This window comes from Pararge aegeria, chromosome 20 (assembly GCF_905163445.1).
Source record: "Pararge aegeria chromosome 20, ilParAegt1.1, whole genome shotgun sequence".
Taxonomy (NCBI): domain Eukaryota; kingdom Metazoa; phylum Arthropoda; class Insecta; order Lepidoptera; family Nymphalidae; genus Pararge; species Pararge aegeria.
Window position 1 is genome coordinate 13,524,918 of NC_053199.1, and position 20,705 is coordinate 13,545,622.

General features: G+C 37.4%; 2 protein-coding genes across 2 annotated transcripts; both read left to right on the forward strand.

Moving 5' to 3' along the window:
- The first annotated feature begins 10,162 nt into the window (after positions 1-10,162).
- Positions 10,163-10,987, forward strand: LOC120632897 (sperm acrosomal protein FSA-ACR.1-like). Its single transcript, XM_039902935.1, has 2 exons — positions 10,163-10,595; positions 10,908-10,987. The coding sequence occupies exons 1-2, from the start codon at positions 10,163-10,165 to the stop codon at positions 10,985-10,987; spliced, it is 513 nt and encodes a 170-aa protein (XP_039758869.1).
- Positions 10,988-11,664: 677 nt separating this feature from the next.
- LOC120632622 (glycine-rich cell wall structural protein-like) lies at positions 11,665-17,591 on the forward strand. Its single transcript, XM_039902566.1, has 4 exons — positions 11,665-11,857; positions 14,662-14,869; positions 15,742-15,804; positions 17,233-17,591. The coding sequence occupies exons 1-4, from the start codon at positions 11,846-11,848 to the stop codon at positions 17,514-17,516; spliced, it is 567 nt and encodes a 188-aa protein (XP_039758500.1). The 5' UTR covers positions 11,665-11,845; the 3' UTR covers positions 17,517-17,591.
- The last annotated feature ends 3,114 nt before the right edge of the window (positions 17,592-20,705 follow it).

Genomic DNA, 20,705 nt, shown 5'->3' on the forward strand with positions numbered 1-20,705 from the left:
TGTATACCTTAGGCAGCGGATGAAGTACCGCTAGCAAGGTAAGTGAGTCAATACTATCGGTTCCAGAGTTAAATCTCCCTGTAAAATAATCAAGATTTTGTCAACCCCGAGTTTAAGTTCCAAATCCCTCTCTCATAATATTATAAAGCAGGTTTGTGCAGAGCAGGTTTGTAAAGAATATTAAAAGATTACTTTACTATCAACCTATAATACTATCCTCAGAGTATAAAGGATAAAGTTATCGGATGATAGAAACATTTGAGGCCAAAAGAGCATTCCAGATCTATGCGGTGCGGTGGGGGAGTTTATAAACGACAGGCTTTTTGGCGAACACACATTGGGGGGGTAGCTCGTGCCCTTGCCCAGGACCCTAGCTACGTCACCGGGGAAACGAAATATAATTGGGGCGGAAATAAAATTAAAACTCCCAAGGAAGATTTCCGACTCGCCAAGATAATTGGTCGGGAAAGCAGAAAAACAAGATAAAATTAATGTGCTGCCATCAAAACACTTCAACGGTTCTTAATTAAGATCCTGCTTGGAACGCTTTGTTTCGCCTCCCTACAAAGAAACGGTCATTTCTGTACTTTGTAAGTGTAAGGAAAGTGTAGAGGCGGACCGAGTGGCGAGTACTCGCTTAATACTTGGTGTAAGTACTCTGCAAATTTTAATTACTCTTACTCGACTGAATAAATCAGTTCAATTGCGGAATTAACAAATCCAGATGAAAAGTAATAAAAGCGTAGATATAATTGCATTTTATTTGTTTAAATTACTGAACTACCTGAAAAAGTTTGTAAATCAAAATTCTAAAATTCAAAATTCATTTATTTCGAGTAGGCCCAGTTTATAAGCACTTTTGAAACGTCAAGTGAGTCTGTTTGTTGTGACTTTACCACCGGTTCGGACGGCAGATACCGCCGAGAAGAGCCGGCAAGAAACTCAGCAGATTGCTCTTTTTCAACATCATTTTACTGTTAACAATGAAAAATATATTTAATAATGAATAAATAAATATACTACGACGATACACACATCGCCATCTAGTCCCAAAGTAAGCTTAGCTTGTGTTATGGGTACTAAGATAACTGATGAATAATTTTTAGGAATAATATACACAAATACTTATAGATAAACACCTAGACACTGAAAAACATTCAAGTTCATCACACAAATATTGTCCAGTTGTGGAAATCGAACCCACAGCCTTGGACTCAGAAAGCCGGGTCGCTGAACACTGCGCCAATCGGTAGTCCTAATAAATTTTCTATCTTCTGAGAGATGAGAGCGGAGCCTGCTTCCAAGCAGCCTGGTCATTTAATCATATTTAAATGAATATGAAAATTTCGGAACCGGCATGACTTCAACCTCTTTTTTTGTAAAGGTGGCAACACCTATAAACTAAGAAGCATTTAGTTCATGCAAGGAATACGTCCTACAGTCGACCTACAAAGTGCCGCCTGTGCCCATCAACCGCATATCAATTAAGGCGTAGGTGTTAAACCTAGTCACATGTTAACAGGTACTCAATAGGCACCCGACGGACGTGACGTAGTTGGCACATGATTATTACAAGATACTGTTTTATGTTCATTTAATTATTTGATTGATATTCCAATAAATAATTGGTTATTTATGTAATCATGAATTATTACACTAAATATTAAATGTTGATTTGATACATTGATGAAAATACTTTAATTAATAGGGTAGTAGAATAAATAAGCGGACATTATAAGTGTGAGATTGAACCAGGGTGTTACTCTGCCCGAAGTTTTTGAAATTGTGAGATGGTGATAACAAAAAAAAAACACTTGTGGGCTTCTTAGACCAGGACGCGTTTGGAACCCTCGTAGCTTTAGTTTTAAGTTTACGAATGTGGTTATCGCCATCATCTCACTACCGTGTAATTCTTATGTACGCATCAAAAGTGCCACCTGTGGGCCTACTTGAATAAAGATATTTTTTGACTTTGACTTAGTTATATTTGTTTTATTTTGCGGAAATCCTAGTCCTGCGTAATACACATCAACCCATTACTACATAGCACGGGTCTTCGACCCCCCCTACAATGAGGGGGTTAGGTTATACCTCATGTAGCTGTAATTACCCTTCAGCAATGCGGCTTGGCGACAGAAATCTGACGACCTCCCTAGCGCAACGGTAAGCGCTGTTAATTTATGCAGGAGGTCCCGGATTCGAATTTATAATTTCTTAATATTCTCTGGCCTGGTCTGCAGTGCCGTGCATAGGTATGCACAGGGTATTCAGATGATATAAAATTATGAATAACTCCAGTACAAGTTGTAAAAAACTTAAGGATAGGCATTGTAACTGTTATACAAAGCTTATCCATGAGTTTTATTAATTTTTAAATGCATATAAAAATTTCGGAACCGACAGGATTTGAACCTGCGACTCTCTGGCAATCGCGGCCTGAGCGAGCTATAAAATTGATAACTTATCCTTGAGTATTTATATATCGTACTGCAGATTTTCTTCATTTTATATCATCTGCATACCCTGTGCATACCCTCTATGCACGCCACTGCTGGTCTGATCGGAGGCTTTGGCAGTGGCTAGTTACCACCCTACCGATAAACACGTGCCGCTAAGCGATTTAGTGTTCCGGTGCGATGTCGCGTGGAAACCGATTAGTGGTACGACAATCAAACTCCCTAACATTAGCCCGCTACCGTCTTAGATTGCATCATCACTTATCAGAGAGAGTGAGATTGCAGTCAAGGGCCAACTTGTAGGGGAATAATAAAAATGCTACTTTGCGGTAGAAATAAGCACAGCGGTAGTACTTCCGTGGACGAGCTCTGTCACGAAAAGCACTAAAAAAGATACCTTGAGATTAACGCCAGATTAGTAAAATTCCTTACTTATGCGGTGCGGTAAATAAGGACTTTTTCCGTTGTATACACGAGTTTTTCTGCAGAAGTGTTTTCTCCAGTGTGTATCTACCCTTAAGATATGCTGTAAGAATTATGAAATACTTGGGCATCTCCTTTGTCCGCCCATTATCTTGTACATAACGAATTCGGATTTGATTTGGAAGTAAAAGCTTTTAAGAAGTTTTGCATTCAAGATTCTTTTATGAAATTAATGAATTCCCGTATCCTGAACATTTCGTTAATGTACTTAGCGATGTTAACGCTAATCAAAACGTTGGTTATTTATATGATTTTTGAAATATTAAATAAATTGACATGAAATGACAATCAAACGAATTAAATTAATGAGTTTAAAAATTATCTATGGGCTCGATAAGAAGGCTCAAGTTCACTAAGCGGGCGTTGAAGATTATTATTATTTAACTCTTTATTTGCATACCACATAATTAACATATCCAAAAATAAAATAAAAACAGAAACATAAAGAAAGAACTAGAAAACAAGAGGCGGGATTATCGATTAATATCTTATATAAATAAACATTTACCTATTTGCCAGAATGTTTGTACTAAAGGGATGGTTATAACAATTTTTCATAAATAGATATCATTTAACTAAATTAAAAGTGAACAAAACATTAAAGATAAAAGGATTCTATTTTAAGAATTGGCAAATCACGCACTATGTCAAAATAAATATGTCAAAGATAAATACAACTTTAAATTTCGAAAAAATATATATTAATATTCATTTAGATCGTAGTAACATTTGTCTAAGAGGCTGATGAGAGTCTCTACGTGATCAAACAAGAAATGGGGAGATCCAATGATAGAAGTATTCATGAAAAAATGAATGAATGAATGAATATACTTTTATTGCACACCACCAAAAGTACATAAAAAAAGAAAACAAGTTGTTAGAAATACCAATTTAGCTCAACAGGTTGCGATGCCGAAGTGGCAAATCCGAAGTCTAAATATTACACAGACACAATGGCGATTCGAGTATTTTTTAAAGTAACTTGAGCATTTGCCATCGAAAAGCAACATTTGGGCAAGTGAACCTGATGATGAAGGCGAACGGACGAAGTAATGCACGGGTTGTGGTTCGTAAGCAATTTACGCTCACGCTCACGCTTTACGTCACAATAAAGATGCTGATGGTGAAGTGCCGAGAGAACTCCTCTACTATTAACGCCCTAGGTTTGGGAAAAGAAATATTTTGTGAAAAGTTATGAGCGGTTTACATTTAGCTATCCAAACTTAGGTACTTGCAATTCTAGCCTAAATTTTTTTGAAAACAATACGACTTTGCTATACAACTAAACAGCATGAAATAAATATTTTCTAGGTACCTAGTAATTCTCTAAAAAGGATGGAAGAAATCGGTAAAGTCGTTCTCAAGTTAAGGCGTGATCAGTAGGAGTTAATTTTTATATACATACTAGAGGTCCCTCGCGACGTTGTCCGCGTATAACTCAACCTTAAAAGATAGACATATTATGATGTCGCGGACTTTTTTTTTAATTTTTAAACAGGAACAACTTTGTCACACATGATTTATCGAAACTTTAACTGTTTACGCAGTGGAAATTCTCACAAGGAAAAGTTTTGAAATACACATATTTTTGATGCTTTTCTTTTATTGGTCTCAACTTTGACGGCCGATTGGCGCAGTTTGCAGCGACCCTGCTTTCTGAGTCCAAGGCCATGGGTTCGATTCCCACAACTGGAAAATATTTGTGTGATGAGCATGAATGTTTTTCAGTGTCTGGGTGTTTATATGTATACTCTAAGTATTTATGTATATTATTCATAAAAATATTCATCAGTCATCTTAGCACCCCTAACACAAGCTATGCTCACTTTGGGGATAGGTGGCGATGTGTGTATTGTCGTAGTATATTTATTTATTTATAAAAAAAAAAAAATCAAATCGGACCAGTAGTTCCTGAGATCATTGCGTTCAAGTAAACAAACTCTTCAGCTTTATATATTAAAAGTATAAGATAAGTATAAGATAAGGTATAAGATATAGATTTATAAACTTTATCCGGAATCAAAGAGTTTGTTTTTGTTAAAAACATAAGGTAGCTTTCCATTTACAGATGCATTTATTATGAGTTTAGAGGTCACAGTTTTTGAAGGTCTGTGTTAAATTGTGCAATAAAAACTTTTAAGGCAATATTGAGGTTACAGTTGACTCACAGACAGTTGAGTAGAAAACAAAATTTGCAAGGATTATTTCTGTGGCTTCTTGTACTTATTAATACTCTTATACACACTGCCTTACAATGAGCCGCTTAAACCAGTGGGGCTTAAATGCGCGTTGATATAATCAAAATAAATAAATAAATATACTACGACACACATCGCCATCTAGACCCAAAGTAGCCAAATATACTAGCTTAAAGGTTAAGGCGCGGGCGCTGTTACAAATTTCTTAACTTGTAAGTGCGCCGCGCCGCGCATCTGGCTTAATAAGGTTGGGAGCCCCTGTCCTAGGCGATTCTTCAGTAAGTAAGTAGGTATGAACGAGTACTGAATAAATACAAATTTGTTGCAAACACAAAAAACACCAAACTAAATCACAAAAAAGAAAAGAAAAAAAACACAACAAAGCGTTAACATTTTATCTGTCTTAGCTACAGACCGATCTCTACCAGGCGTAGACGGCCGTCTGGCGCAGGGGCGCAGCGACCCTGCTTTCTGAGTCCAAGGCGGTGGGTTTGATTCCCACAACTGGAAAATGTTTGTGTGATGAACATGAATGTTTTTCAGTGTCTGGGTGTTTATCTGTTTATTATAAGTATTTATGTATATTATTCATAAAAATATTCATCAGTCATCTTAGTACCCATAACACACGCTACGCTTACTTTGGGGCTAGATGGCGATGTGTGTATTGTCGTAGTATTTTTATTTATTATTATTATTACCAGGCGTGAAAAACACATCAGTAGTGGTAGAGCTTTTGATGTGAAACATCTATAGGCGGAGGGTAAACCTGATTTTTGGCGTGGCGACGCAGGCCGTGGCGACGCATCGCCACGCTATATGATTGAAGTTTTGTATTTCGTATGTAAGAAAATTGAATATTAATTTTGTAATAAAACATTCATTATTAACCGACTTACAAAAAGGAGTGGTTATCCATTTGGTTGTATTTTTTTTAATTTGTGGAACAAATATGTAATACTTTATCTTTTCATTATTTTATATTGAAATAACCGTTTTTTACTACATGTACATGAATATCTATACTATACGGTCCATACACATACACAAAATAACATTCTCTGTATGTCTGTTTGTTCCGGCTAATCTCTGAAATGGCTCGACCGATTCTGCTGGGTATTATTTATTTAGTATTTATTGGCAGGTAACTGATGTAATAAGGAGTAACTTAGGCTATGTTTATTTTAGAAAAAATATATTTTATATAATCGTGAGATTAGAAAAATTAAGGAAACCTAAACAAAACTTAATTGGAAAGTTCTATTTAAAAACTACACCAGATTTTTTTTTACAAGAATACACAACTTTAAAACCTGATTTGAAAATAAAAACAAATGTGAACGAAACCGTGGGCAACATATAATTATAAAAAAAAACACATTTACAGAAAGAAGTACAAGTGAAGAGTACAAAAGAGTGGTAAGTATGAGTATCTGATAACTTAATGGAATTCGTTTAAAGATAAAGCTAAAAGCCTCTGTACGTAAGAGCAGCCTCTAGGGCTATATGACCATGTCAAGGGCGCCGAGCTGGCTGCAAAGGGTTTTCCCGTAACCACTGGTTCGAAAGTATATTATCATTGACCAACCCAAAATGAATCAACGCGTTAACATTACATATGGACGCAATACTTAATACTAACTTTTAATGAATACTAACCTAACTAACTATTGTTTGTTTTGTGTTATTTGTTTTCCTATCCCTATCCCTATTAATATTATAAATGTGAATGTAAGTTTGTTTTTTACGCTTTCACGCAAAAACTACTAAACCGATAATCACGAAACTTTGTACACATATTCCTGAAGGTATTGGAAATAATATAGGGTGCTTTCATCCTGAAATTAAGCTCAGTTCTCTTGGGAGAGGGGGCGAAAGTGTTTGTCGATTTTACACCAAGCTTAGATTTCCTAAATACATAAAGTGCAGCCACATTTATGGGGCATATGTTTTTCGAAAAACAAAAACAAAAGCGGATGAAGTTGCGGGCAACAGCTAGTCTTATATATATTTCTTGTGAGCGTGTGTATGTCACTGAACATCTCCTAAACGGCTGGACCGATTTGAATGAATTTTTTGGTATGCGTTTGGGTGTTACCCTTGATGGTTAAGATTCACAAATCAGCCCGACAGATGGCGCTGGGGTCCGCTAGTAATATACCTATATATTTCTTCTGTGCGTGTGTATGCCACTGAACTCCTTCTAAACGGCTGGACTGATTTGAATGAATTTGTTGGTATGCGTTTGGGTGACTGCCTGGATGGTTTAGATTCACAAATCAGCCCGCTAGGGTCCGCTAGTAATATATATATTTCTTGTGTGCGTGTGTATGTCACAGAACTCCTTATAAACGGCTGGGCCGATTTGAAGGAATTTGTTGGTATGCGGTTGGCTGCGTGCGGGTCATCTCCAAGCGACCAATAGACCGGTCGTGGGTATGGGCCCCGAGGCAACGCCTCCTTATTCGCATATTCGCAGGTCAGCTATGCTGCCCTGGTATTTGTTGTTTTAGCCGCTTTCTAGGGGCAAGGGCCCGCCATCATTGGCTTTGAGCCTGTTAGTTTGTTGTGTCCGTGAAATTACCCCACTGTCAGCGTTTGGGTGGCACAGTGTATAGTTTAGATTCACAAATCAGCCCGACAGATGGCGCTGGGGTCCGCTAGTAACATGATAAATAAATTAATATACTATGACAATACACACATCGCCATCTAGCCCCAAAGTAAGTACTAAATCGCTTTGCGGCACGTCTTTGTCGGTAGGGTGGTAACCAGCCACTGCCAAAACCTCTCACCAGACCAGAAAATTCAGAAATTAGAAATTCACAAATGGCCCCTGCCGGGAATCGAACCAGGGACCTCGTACTCAATTTCACAGCGCTCACCGTTGCGCCAGGGAGGTCGACAAAACTAACGTAACTTAATACTAATGTTATAAAGTTTGCGAGTTTGTGAGGTTGTAGGGGTTAAACTCTGGTTCTACTAAACCAATTTAGGAAATACCTTTTCTAATAGAAAGCCACATTATTTGAAAGTGTCATATTAACCCGAAAAACTTAAAATGCCTTAACGGAATGATGTCACGTAGGAACCGATTAGCGGTACAGTTGCCTTACTCCTAACATGTTAGCCCGTAGTTATGACTGCATCATCAATTGAAATTGCAGTCAAGACTGTTGTGACAAAAAAAAAATCGGGCGTTAACCGATTACATCGAACCCGGTAAAACCGAAAACCAAAAACAAATAAACAAACAAATATACTACGACATTACACACATCGCTACCTAGTCCCAACGTAAGCGTAGCTTGTGTTATGGGTACTGAGATAGCTGATGAATATTTCTATGAATACACAGAGATACTTATAAATATACAGATAAACACCCATACACTGAAAATCATTCATGTTGATCACACAAACATTTTCCAGTTGTAGGAATCGAACGCACGGCCACAACTCAGAAAGCAGGTTCGCTGCCCACTGCGCCAATCGGCCGTCCAGTATATCTACATAACAATTATTTGGTATACATATTGTATATTCTATACCATTGTTTCGGTGTTCATTTCCCGTGATTATCTTGGAGCAATAGTCAGTAAAATTTGTGAGTACACGTATGCATTAATTTTATGTATTTTTTTTAGTGCATTTGGATGACCTCTCGTGAACACCGGTAGAGGAGTTTCCGTGTTAGCAAATTGAGTAACGGTATTTCCTTACATAAACTGAGTATTGTTTCGATAGTTGAATTAATGTTTGTTGACGGCCGACTGGCGCAGTGGGCAGCGACCCCGTTTTCTGAGTCCATGGCCGAGGGTTCGATTCCACAACTGGAACATGTTTGTGTGTTGAGCACGAATATTTATCAGTTTCTGGGTGTTTATCTGTATATTATAAATAATAAGTATGTATATTATTCATAAAAATATTCATCAGTCATCTTAGTACCCATAACATAACATAATGTGGCTTTCTATTAGAAGAGGAATTTTTAAAATTGGGTCAGTATAACCGGAGCCAGAGCAGAACCCCCACAACCTCTCAAACTCGCAAACTTTATAATATTAGTATAGTTTAGTCGAGCTCCTTGACGCAACGGTGAGCGCTGTGAAATTGAGTAGGAGTATTGGAGGGCCCGTGTTCGATTTCTGTCAGGGGCAATTAGTGAATTTATAATTTCTGAATTTAGTCTTGTCTGGTTTGGTAAGAGGCTTTGGCCGTCAAAGACGTGCCGCAAAGCGAGTAAGTATTCCTATCATATATGGGGTATGACTACCATACTCCCTAACAGGTTAGCCCGCTACCATCTAAGGCTGCATCATCACTTACCACCAGATTCCCGTTTAGGGCTAACTTAGAGCAAAATAAAAAAAAAGTTAGTATTAAGTATTGCGTCCAAATGTAACACAAGCTACGCTTACTTTGGGGAAAAATAAGAAAAGAACCTGCACAGCGCCCCTGGTGGCCATGTAATGCAATAAAGATCTTCACAATCGGTCTAGTAATATTTCTAACACCTATGACGTAATACTTCAAATCTGTACGTGAACCTTCTGTTGATATGTAAATAATATTCTCCATGGAATTTAGATAAAAGTGGGTAAGTATCTTGTTTCGGATTTCTTCACAAGCGCACAAAATTCATACGTTCGTTCTCTCTAAAAGTTGAGCCCTAAGGATAAATTACAAGAAGACCTTTGACTTCTAACCATCCCTTGGTGACGCTGTTACAACCTCTGTTCCTAGTTCCACTAAACAATTAAACGAATAAAATTTAGACCACCCACAACTTCGATTCAAATGATACTTCGGCATGTAAATAATAAACAAATTAATGGACCTGTGACAGAGTATGATAATATTCCATGCTTCGTTCGTATTCACTATAAGTGTTGGCCATTATCCTTGTCGGATTTAGACTTGCGGACACTATACAACGTAAGAATGGCGACTGGTGCTTCCGTGACATATTACGATTAAATGATCAAACCGAACCGAACCGAATAGAATTGAATACTACTAATGTTCCACAACACTATTATTCTGTCAGTACTTACAGAGTTGAACAGCACAGCACAGCACAGTACAGGACAGGACAGCACAGCTGTCACAGCACAGCTGTCACAGCACAGCACAGAACAGGACAGCACAGCACAGGACAGGGACAGCACAGCACAGCACAGGATAGCACTGCACTGCACAGCACAGGACAGCACAGCACAGCACAGGACAGCACAGCACAGCACAGCACAACACAGCCCAGAACAGCACAAGACAGGACAGGACAGCAAGCCAGGACAGCAAAGGACAGCACAGCACAGCACAGAAAAGTACAGCACAGCACAGGACAGCACAGGACAGGACAGCACAGGACAGCACAGCACAGTACAGCACAGGACAGCACAGGTCAGCACAAAACGGGAACCGAACGGAACGGAACGGAACAGAACTTTAAGTATGTTAGTTAGAAACCTTTTTGTTACTGAGCTCGGCCGGGGGAGTACCTTGTTTATTTCTGCCGCTAAGCAGCATTTTTGCTGTGTTCCGGTCTGAAGGGCGTGGGTGCTGCTGTAAATACAAGCACATGAGGCTTTAACACCTACGCCTTCGGTTGATGGACACAGCGGCACGTTGCAGGACGTGTTACTTGCATGCCTTGCGAAGTTTTGTTCTGTTTACAGGCGATCCTTTTGTTCTTACCATCAGGGCCACCTACTTTGATCCATCAATTATTATTATAAAAAACCTCAACTCTTGACGTCCACAGCTGGATATAGGTGTTTTGCTGGGAGTTCCAACATCCACGGTCGTGGGCCAATTTCCATTGGCGCCAAGAAACTCGCTTGATGTCTTATGTCATCTGTCCTACCCATTGGGGGTCGAACTACGCTGCGCATACCAGTCCGGGAAATTCTGTGCGTTATCGAGATTTAAAAAAATTGTACTTCGTGGGTAAATACTATCTATCCATCATCAAGTGCAAACGGGTGGAAAATTCTATTTCGAGTATTTTATACAGCTTACTAGGAAAAAAAAGTTATGAACTCCAATTCTTAAACCCCGACGCAAAAACGACGGAGTTTTTTAAGTTGGAGGTGTCTGTGCATATGTGTGTGTGTGTGTGTGTGTGTGTGTGTGTGTGTGTGTGTGTGTGTGTGTGTGTGTGTGTGTGTGTTTGTGTGTGTCTGTGGCATCGTTGCGCCCAAACGGGTGAACCGATTTTTATTTTGTTTTTTTATTAGTTATGTTTAAAATCTGTCCAAGATGGCCGCCCACGATTCCTCAACATGGGAATCAAATGAAAGGGCTTGACTAGCAGAGTAATGGAAACGATATAGAAAGTCGGGAGTTTTTTATTTTTTATTTTATATTTAAATATTATGCTAATGACGAAAACATGGGATTCCATAAGTGAATAGCTGATAAAAATGAACTACGGCGATTAAGAGCGTGAGTGCGTAAAAACCAACATATGATCTTGAACAGTATTTCTATAGTCATATAAATGCGGACGTCTTGTACGGTCGCATTCATAACTGAGGTGACTTTACACAGTGCGTACCGTGTCATTGGACTGTTATATTTTATTCTGATATAAATCAATTTAATTAATATTACGCTTTCAAAATTAGAATAGTTTAAGTGTTTACAAGAACTGTTATTTTCTGCTATTTTAATAATTATTGTTTTTGTGTATAAGGAAAAATGTATTTTCTGGTAAGTGAAGTGTTTACTTTTAAACGTTTAGGGGATCTTACTATTCATATTACTAGTAGATTTCATATCGTCATTATTTCTATAAAGTCGGTTAAACACAAAATAAATATCGCATATTTAAACTCAGTTTTTATTCATAAAATATCGTTTTTTAAATGACAACTTAAAATCAATTTTAGAAGTACATGCGTATCCTTTTTACACGCTTTATATTAGCTTCACCTGTTAGTATGTTTGTAACCGACTCCTTTTAGACTTGATTTTGACCCTCTTCAAACAGTCTGATTTCGTTCAAACTTTGTAGATATATTGAGAACCGATGAAAATACACTAATTTGAAAAGATTACTCTATTATTCGATTTGCAAATTTAATAAAATTTTCATCTAAATTCGATAAGGCAGGAATGATGTTAATTTTAATTTTCAACCATTATCTTTAGCAATCTTAGTTTTTTAAAATTATTGTTTATTTTTATTTTGCCATAGTATCAAATCCGTGATCCAATTAAACCTGAAATGTAAACACTGCTAATATTTTGGTTGTCATTGCGTATATTTATGTCAACTTTAGACTACTATGGATATTAATTGACAGCCGGTTGGCGCAGTGGGCTGTGCCCCTGCTTTTTGCGTCCAAGGCCGTGGGTTCGATTCCCACAACTGGTAAAATGTTCGTGTGATGAATGTTTTTCAGTGTCTGGGTGTTTATCTGTGTATTATAAGTATTTATGTACTTATATGATATTCATAAAAAACATTCATCAGCTATCATAGTACCCTTAACACAAGCTAAACTTACTTTGGGGCTAGATGGCGCTGTGTGTATTGTCGTAGTATATTTGTTTCTGCATTAATTGCATTAACTTTTTATTTTTACGATTGCTGTAACACCCCATCGGCTTAATAGAACGGGGGCACCCCTTTCTATCTAGCCTACATAAGGCCAGATAGAAAGGGGGCTATCCAGTATTTTTGATTATATTTATTCTATTCAATATTTAAAAAAAATGATTATGATAAAATTATAATAGATTTTTAAAAAAATATAACACTTAATAGTAAGTATTACATTATATTCGTCTTAGAGTAGTTAAAAAGAACTTTGCTAAGTTAATTAATGTAATACCAACTAAAAGGAAATTTGGTCTTTTTTTATGGAAAAAAATTTTTTCGCCCTTGTCACTGGCTAGGTTTGCAATTGCTCATAACCTTTTTAAATATTGTTTTTCCGGGGACGGTAGTTGTCGAGGAGTTCTCCCGGTGACGAACGAAAATTTCTTACCATCCAAACACTATAATTAAATAAATGACGGACTTCCAAGGTAAAAAAACATATAAAAACAACCGAATTACGAACCTCCTAGTTTAAAAACAATAAAGACGAGATGTTACACATTAGTTAAGTAAATATACCCACCAATCCGCACTGGGCCAGCGTGGTGGACTACAGCCTTAACCGCTTTTCATTGTTGGAGGAAACCCGTGCCCTGTAGTGGGCCCTCATTGGGTTATATGATGATGATGGCCCAAACATTACAACTAATCCTATATACAGGTCAAGGCCTGTTTTATTTATCTATCCTACTAGTTTATCTTTCTTATCTGTCTTTGCTTCCCTATCCTACTTATCAATTCAAAATTCAAAAATTCAAAATTCAAAATTCATTTATTTCAAGTAGGCCTAATATAAGCACTTTTGAAACGTCAAGTATGCATGTTTGTGTGACTCTACCACCGGTTCGGAAAGCAGATTCTACCGAGAAGAGCCGGCAAGAAACTCAGTAGTTGCTCTTTTCCAACATCAACATTTACAATCATTTTGCTATCTTGCGGGAGATGAGAGCGAGGCTGGCTGCTTCCATTCTACCTTGTCATTGAGGAATTCATCAAATGTATAGTAACCTCGCTGTACTAGATGCGTTTTTACACATTTTTTAAATGTATGCATTGGTAGGTCAAGAATTATACATCTATATTGACGGCCGACTGGCGCAGTCGGCAACGACCCTGCTTTTTGAGTCCAGCATAAATGTTTACAGTGTTGGGGTGTTTACCTATACTTATAATAAAAATTAAAACTGTAACTTGAAGATTTCTGTACATTTAATATTTTCTGAAAATTTTGACCGGGGGTTGCTTTATAATCGATACTGAGTCCAAAACAGATTTTTATTTAATTTTTGTCTGTCTGTCTGTCTGTCTGTCTGTCCGGGCATCGCGATATATAAAATTTGGTATCGTGGTAGCTGATATTCCGGGTCAACATATAGGATACTTTCCTACTCGAAATAGGATGAAATTTTTTATCAATTTTACTTCATACCATATATAATAATTTTAACTGATTTGAATAATTCTTTTTTTTTTTTGAAAGTGTATACTAACAAGCATGTATTGTCTAATTTTAATGAAGATCTGATAACTATTGTCGGAAATAAATGTCATAACTCTTCACAGATAGCAAGTCGCAAGGTATATGGGACAACGATCGAATGGATGCTACTAATATTATAAATGCGAAAGTTTGTGAGTATGGATGACTTGGCAAATGGCGCCGCAATTAGTTTCTAGGTTTTTTTTAAGATATCAAAACATGTAATTGATATCATTTGGTGCAGACGAAGTTGCGCGGGTCAGCTAGTCTGTATAATATAAGTATTTAAGTTTTTTTTTCATAAAAATATTCATCAGTCATCTTAGTACCCATAATACTATGCTTACTTTGGGACTAGATTGCGATGTGTGTATTGTCGTAGTATATGAATTTATTCATCTATACATAATTTTTTTTTTTTATTAACAGCACATAATAACACTGCTGTGCTTAATCAACGTGGCAGTGTGTCTCGTGGACAATGACCTCTACACCTCGAGCAGGCGCGGAGGTGGTTACGGGTTGTTGAAACCCGGTTACGAAGGCTCCGGAGGCTATGGAGGGGGGTACGGCGGAGGGTACGGCAGTCCCGGCTACGGGGGCAACTATCCTGGTCAATCTCAGACTGGTTACGGAGGTAAGGTTATCCTATGACTAGCTCTGTGGAATCTGCCTTCCGAACCGATGGTAGAGTCCCTACAAACAGACTGACTTGACGTTCCAACAGTGCTTATGAATTAGGCCTACTTGAAAGAATTTTAAATGTTGAATTTTTGAATTTTAGAGGGGTTTTATAAAAACCCGTGAATGTGCTTAACAAAATTAAAATCTGTATAGGACTACTATAAAATATATACTATAAAATGAGTATTCAATGTTTCTTTATGTAAGGAATTTATAATATAACTCTCTTTAACGGTGAAGGAAAACATCGTAAGGAAACTTGCATGCTTGAGACGTTCTCAAAGGTGTGTGAAGTTTACCGTTCCGCACTTGGCCAGAAAAAAAAGATTACTAACTCACATACAGAACCCTCATTCAGCCATTATTGCATCCAGTGCATTGTGTCCAAAAACAAAACGCCCGGCGCACTTCACACCCGCGAAATGTTGCTAGCTCACAAACGTTTCCATTTTCCCCATTTTATAGTTAACATAAGAGGTACAATTATTAATGTCAACTGCTAAATATAATGTAGTGACTAACCGCCTGTTCGCGAAACAGTACCAAAGTAAAGTGGTTTTAGATGCTTCAATATTAGTCGGGTTTCTGTATGTTCTTAGTTCTGTGGTGGTGGAATACTTGAGGCCGTATCCTTTTTTGAGAGGAGACCCGTGCCTCATAGTGCCACAAGAATTACATCTGTATATGTAAAAATCAACATTAGTACAAGTTACGCTTAAGTTTAACGTACCCTTAAATTCAAATTAAGGCGGCGTTTTTCATCAACAAAGAAAATACATTAGCAACTCGAACCATCATACGAGCTATAACATCTTCTAATTCCAGGCGGATATAACGGATATCCGGGCGGATATGGCGGATATGGACAGAACAATGCCGGATACGGAGGTAAATAAGTATATCTTTCTAAGTCAAAATATTTATTGTTTAACATCAAACATAATCTTGATTTTTGTTACATGCACAATATCTACTTCTTAATTTCTTATTTTATGTTTCTGCTGTTTTTTGTTATTTTTTTTTAAAGTAATAATTAACGTACCAAACAGATGGCCCACCTAATGGTAAGTGGAAATTCATCGCCTATAAACAGGGCAACATTTCACAAGTTAGGCTGCCCGTCCACCGGAGCGGAGCGAGGCAGCGGAGCCGAGAAACGGACTAATGCGGAGCGCGGAACTGTGTCTGGTTCACTTAAGAGCAGCGGAGATTTTGTGCAATCCTATTGGTTAATATTTCTCCGTTTCTCTGCTACGCTGCCTCGCTCCGCTCCGGTGGACTGGCAGCCTTAGGCAAGGGGCACGTTCTGCAAAGTGCCACCTTGTGTAACCAGAGGCGAATAAGCAACCAGAGGTTAAGCCTCATGTGTCTGATTACATCGGCAACCACGCCCTTTAGACTGGAAAACACCAATGCTGCTTGGCAACAGCAATGATGCTGATATAAATGAGCTGGCGTAAGTACTACCGTATGAGCTCTGTCAAAAGAACTAAGAATTTTAAAGATCTTTAGAAGTTGCTATGATGAAATTAAACCAGCTCACGAACAAAGTAGTTACTTTATTATTTCATTATTATGTATTACTAGATTACTTTAAACACCAATATATCGGTCAACCTTCCTCCGCCAAACCACTCTCAGAATGCCCTATCTTTTGCTTTCCCCCCGTTTACGACTTTCCCGCCGCGCCAACTCACGTTGACCAATCGGAATAGAGCTAGGAATTGGCGGTTAACTGACTTGACTAAAATTATACAAAAATACTAAAATAATTTCTTTTTTAAGTCAATAATAATAGTATGGTGTATACTATTATTTACAAAATAATTACGAAATTAAGGATATCATTACATTACATTCTATGCTAGTAGAAGGAGAGCCTTTTGCGACAGAGCTTGTTCGGGGAAGTACGGCCGCCATGCTTACTCCTGCCACCAAGCAATATTGCTTTTCTGTAGGCTAGATTCTCACAACAGGTTTGCGACAGACGTCAAACGTCATTTTTGCATACTCAAGAATTACAAAAGTGACGTTTTACAGCAAAGATTGCAAGATTTTCGCCGGTAGCAAACCTGGCGTGAGAACGTAATAACCCAGCCGATCTGAAGGCCGTTGCTGGTCTAATTACAGGCACATTCGGCTAAAAAAAAACCAGTCTCCTATACAAGATGAGATAACACTAGGTACATCTCCAAGACAAAAGAAGATGGTATCTTCCTACTTTTATCCCTACATCTGGTCAAGATTCTGTATACGCCGTTGCATATTTATTCTTAAATTATGTATTCTTGAATGATTTGATTTATTTGTGTACAGGTTATCGCCCCGGCTACGACAACCGTCCTGGGTACAACTATCCTGGATCAGCCGGTTACCCGGGATCTGTAGGTTACCCTGGATCCACCGGTTACCCTGGATCTACCAGTTACCCCGGATCAATTGGTTACCCTAGCTCAGCGGGATACCCGGGCTACAGGCCCAGTTACCAAAGACCCGGCTACGACAGACCCTACGGCAACAATTACGGTGGCTACAGCGGTTTTGGTGACAGCTTTAGATCTCTAAATGCAAGAGCGGGGGACTCCAAAAAACCTCTCTAAAAGTTTATTTTAAGTTTGTATAAGATTTGTAAAAAAAATATGACTTCTCTGTTAATTTTTGTAGAATTATATTAATTTATGGAACCATTTTTTTTTTTGTTTGTTTTGCATTTCTCATGCAATGCTTTCCGATGACTTGAAAAGATTGGCTGATCACTGAATACAGAGTACAAAAAATAAATAAAAGCATTAAATTATAAAGTTATATCTCTATCGTCTCGAGGTTAATTTGCTACGCTTCGGGAAAAGAAGGAGAATATGTACGGTGTTATACATAATTCCTTCTATCTTTATACCCCACCCCAAACAGATGTTCGGCAATGTACTCTATACGCAGGTTTCGCATAATAACTTTTCGAACAAATATGAATAATTCTTAACAATTATTCTTTGTAAAGTCAACATCTCCTCAGGATACTCCGGTGTCGGAGCGAAACGTGCGTAGAGAGCACATTGCCGAAGATCTGTTTGATTGGAATATAAAGATTGAAAAATTTATTTATTTATTTACAGCAACAATTTACACACACTGTTTATCAATTAATCTTACTAAAACAAGTAGTTACTGTATGTTTGAGAATTACAGGTGTAGGTAACATATGAGATGAATAAAAATATTACAATTGATACAAAAGTAAGTATAGTTATGAATTACACCGTACAGATTCTCCTGCATTTCGCGAGTATAACAAATTAAGCTGAATTTTTATTGTATTTATATAGAATTCCGCAACATAAGTAGATTATCGTAAAATAAATATTATTTGTATTACATTCATAAAAATATTCAACAGCTATCTTAGTATCCATAACACAAGTTACGCTTACTTTAGGGCTACACAGCGATGTGGGTATTGTCGTGGTATATTTATTTATTTATTTATATAATAACTAGCTGTTGCCCGCGACTTCGTCTGCGTTTGATTTTATTTTTTGTTGTGGCATTCAATTTAGTTAGCTGGTGTCCGCTGAGGAGACATACTTCCAAGAATATGTGTACAGAGTTTCATGAGGATCGGTTTAGTAGTTTTTGCGTGAAAGCGTAACAAACAAACTTACATTTAAATTTATAATATTAGTAGGGATAGTAGGGATAGCGATAGGGATTGGTAATGAGGCACTGATAGGGTAAGGCTTCGGATTTACTTTCGTGGAGACAGAGTTCGAGCCCAAGCATTCACCACTGACTTTTCAGAGTTATGTGCGTTTTTAATTTAAGCAATTTAAACATCACTTGCTTTAAACGGTGAAGTAAAACATTGAGAGGGAACCTGCATGCCTGAGAGTTCTCCACAATGTTCTCAATTGTGTGTTAAGTCTACGAATCCGCTTGAGAAGGGTTTGGGCCGTGAACTACGGTCTAAAAACTTCTCCTCCTGAGAGGAGACACGTGCCTTGTAGTGGGCCGGTAATGTGTTGATAATGGAGAATTGGTAGAAGGACTATAGACTATCTATAGTCTATAGTCCTGATCTATCCTACTCTACAGGTATATAAAAAGACAAAGTAATACGACAAATGTAAAGATTGATGATTAGGTCCCCTTAAACACCTATCCCGAGGTTTTTATAAATACTAAGTACAGCTTTTTGTGACAGCACGTCCTAGGAAGTATGCCATGCTTATTTCTGCCACATAGCAATATTGCTGTGGTCTTTGTTAACTGAAAAAAAAAATTAGTTCTATAAGTGGAGAAGCTCTATTTTGAAAATTGAAATTAGATCAAGTTGCCATTTCTAAAAAAAGGATAATCCTTTATAAATGGGGTTTAAATCCATTACATATAATGTGCCATATTAGAAATTACTTAAAATAGGTAGTTGCCGCTGTAATTATAGGAAATAAGGCTTAATATCTGCGTATTGGATAGAAGCAGGCGTTACTTTGCGGATATCCAGGATATATTATGAATGCAGTATTCATTTCGCGTTGTATACCAAATAAAGCTAAATTTTCATACCTATGTGTAATAAAATTATTCCTATATATTGATTGTTATTTAAAACTAAATAAAATCTAAAACGTCCTCGAAACCACCGCAGCGAGGCACAGTTCCTAAGATCCTGGCAGCATTGCCCCTTTGGATGGCAAAACTAATTCGTTGGCCAAGGTAACTGCCCGCTGTGGGATCACCGGTTGACTCGATAACCCTTTTCGATAATTCTTTGAAAAGGATACCTATGTTACAGTAATTTTATAAATTGGGTAAATAACCAAACTTTTGATAACTATAAATTCATATTTGCCTCATATTATATTAAACTAATTAGTTAAAAGATAGGTATCAAGAAACAATTAAAATTATATTTAATTCATAACCAATGTTCATGACATTGAGTTGGTGGGTATTTTGATATAAATACGACTGCATTATCGATAACTCCAGTCCTACATGGACTCGAACGATGCAAAGATACCTCCCGGTGTCTTATTCGTTTATCACTTAATATCTGCGTCTTAGATTTATCGGGGTGTACCTTACATGACCTGCGATCTCTTGCGAGGACTTGAGGACTCTCTCAGGAGAGATGGTTTTCGAGCATAACCCACTACACTGCTGCCAATGGCGTGCACTTCATACATGCACAAAAGCTCTGCCTGCCCTAAAATTTTTGTATAACTCATAAATGCAAAGGATTTTCCATTTTATGACATCGTTCTTCTTTATGCATACCTAGCTGCTGCAATGCGGTCTGGTGGGCTAAAATGATGCTAGTGGGCTAAGCTCGTGTGTCTGTAGTTACACCTTGGTAATAAAACAAACCGTTGATAAATTAATATCTAATAAATAAAAAAAAACACGAGTATATATTATTGCTTCAAATTCTATTTTACACAAATATCTAAAACAAACTGTTAATGCAGTATAAACATAACTAATTAGAATTTTATTTTTAAATAAGCGATCAGCAATTAATGACTAAATAAATTACTATTATTTTATTAAAATATGAAATCATAATGACTCTGGACCTAATAATAACAGTAATTAAGTTTTTAGTCATTTAGTTTCCTTTTACAAACGTATTACGTCACGGATACATCCAACGCACATTAAGGAAGTTTTCGAACATTCTAACAAAAAGTTAATTTTTTTAAAACATTGTTGCAGTAGTTGTGCTCTGAAATTTAAAAGCTGTTGCCTGTGATGGACTGCGACTTTATGCCACGCCATATTTATTTGTAAGG

Bases quoted from the DNA above. Each gene is read 5' to 3' on its own strand.
- LOC120632622 (XM_039902566.1), top strand. The intron at 14,870-15,741 runs GTAAGGTTATCC...TTCTAATTCCAG, and splicing joins ATCTCAGACTGGTTACGGAG to GCGGATATAACGGATATCCG. The intron at 15,805-17,232 runs GTAAATAAGTAT...ATTTGTGTACAG, and splicing joins GAACAATGCCGGATACGGAG to GTTATCGCCCCGGCTACGAC.
- LOC120632897 (XM_039902935.1), top strand. From the start codon at position 10,163: ATGTTCCACAACACTATTATTCTGTCAGTACTTACAGAGTTGAACAGC. The intron at 10,596-10,907 runs GTATGTTAGTTA...TGACGTCCACAG, and splicing joins GGAACGGAACAGAACTTTAA to CTGGATATAGGTGTTTTGCT.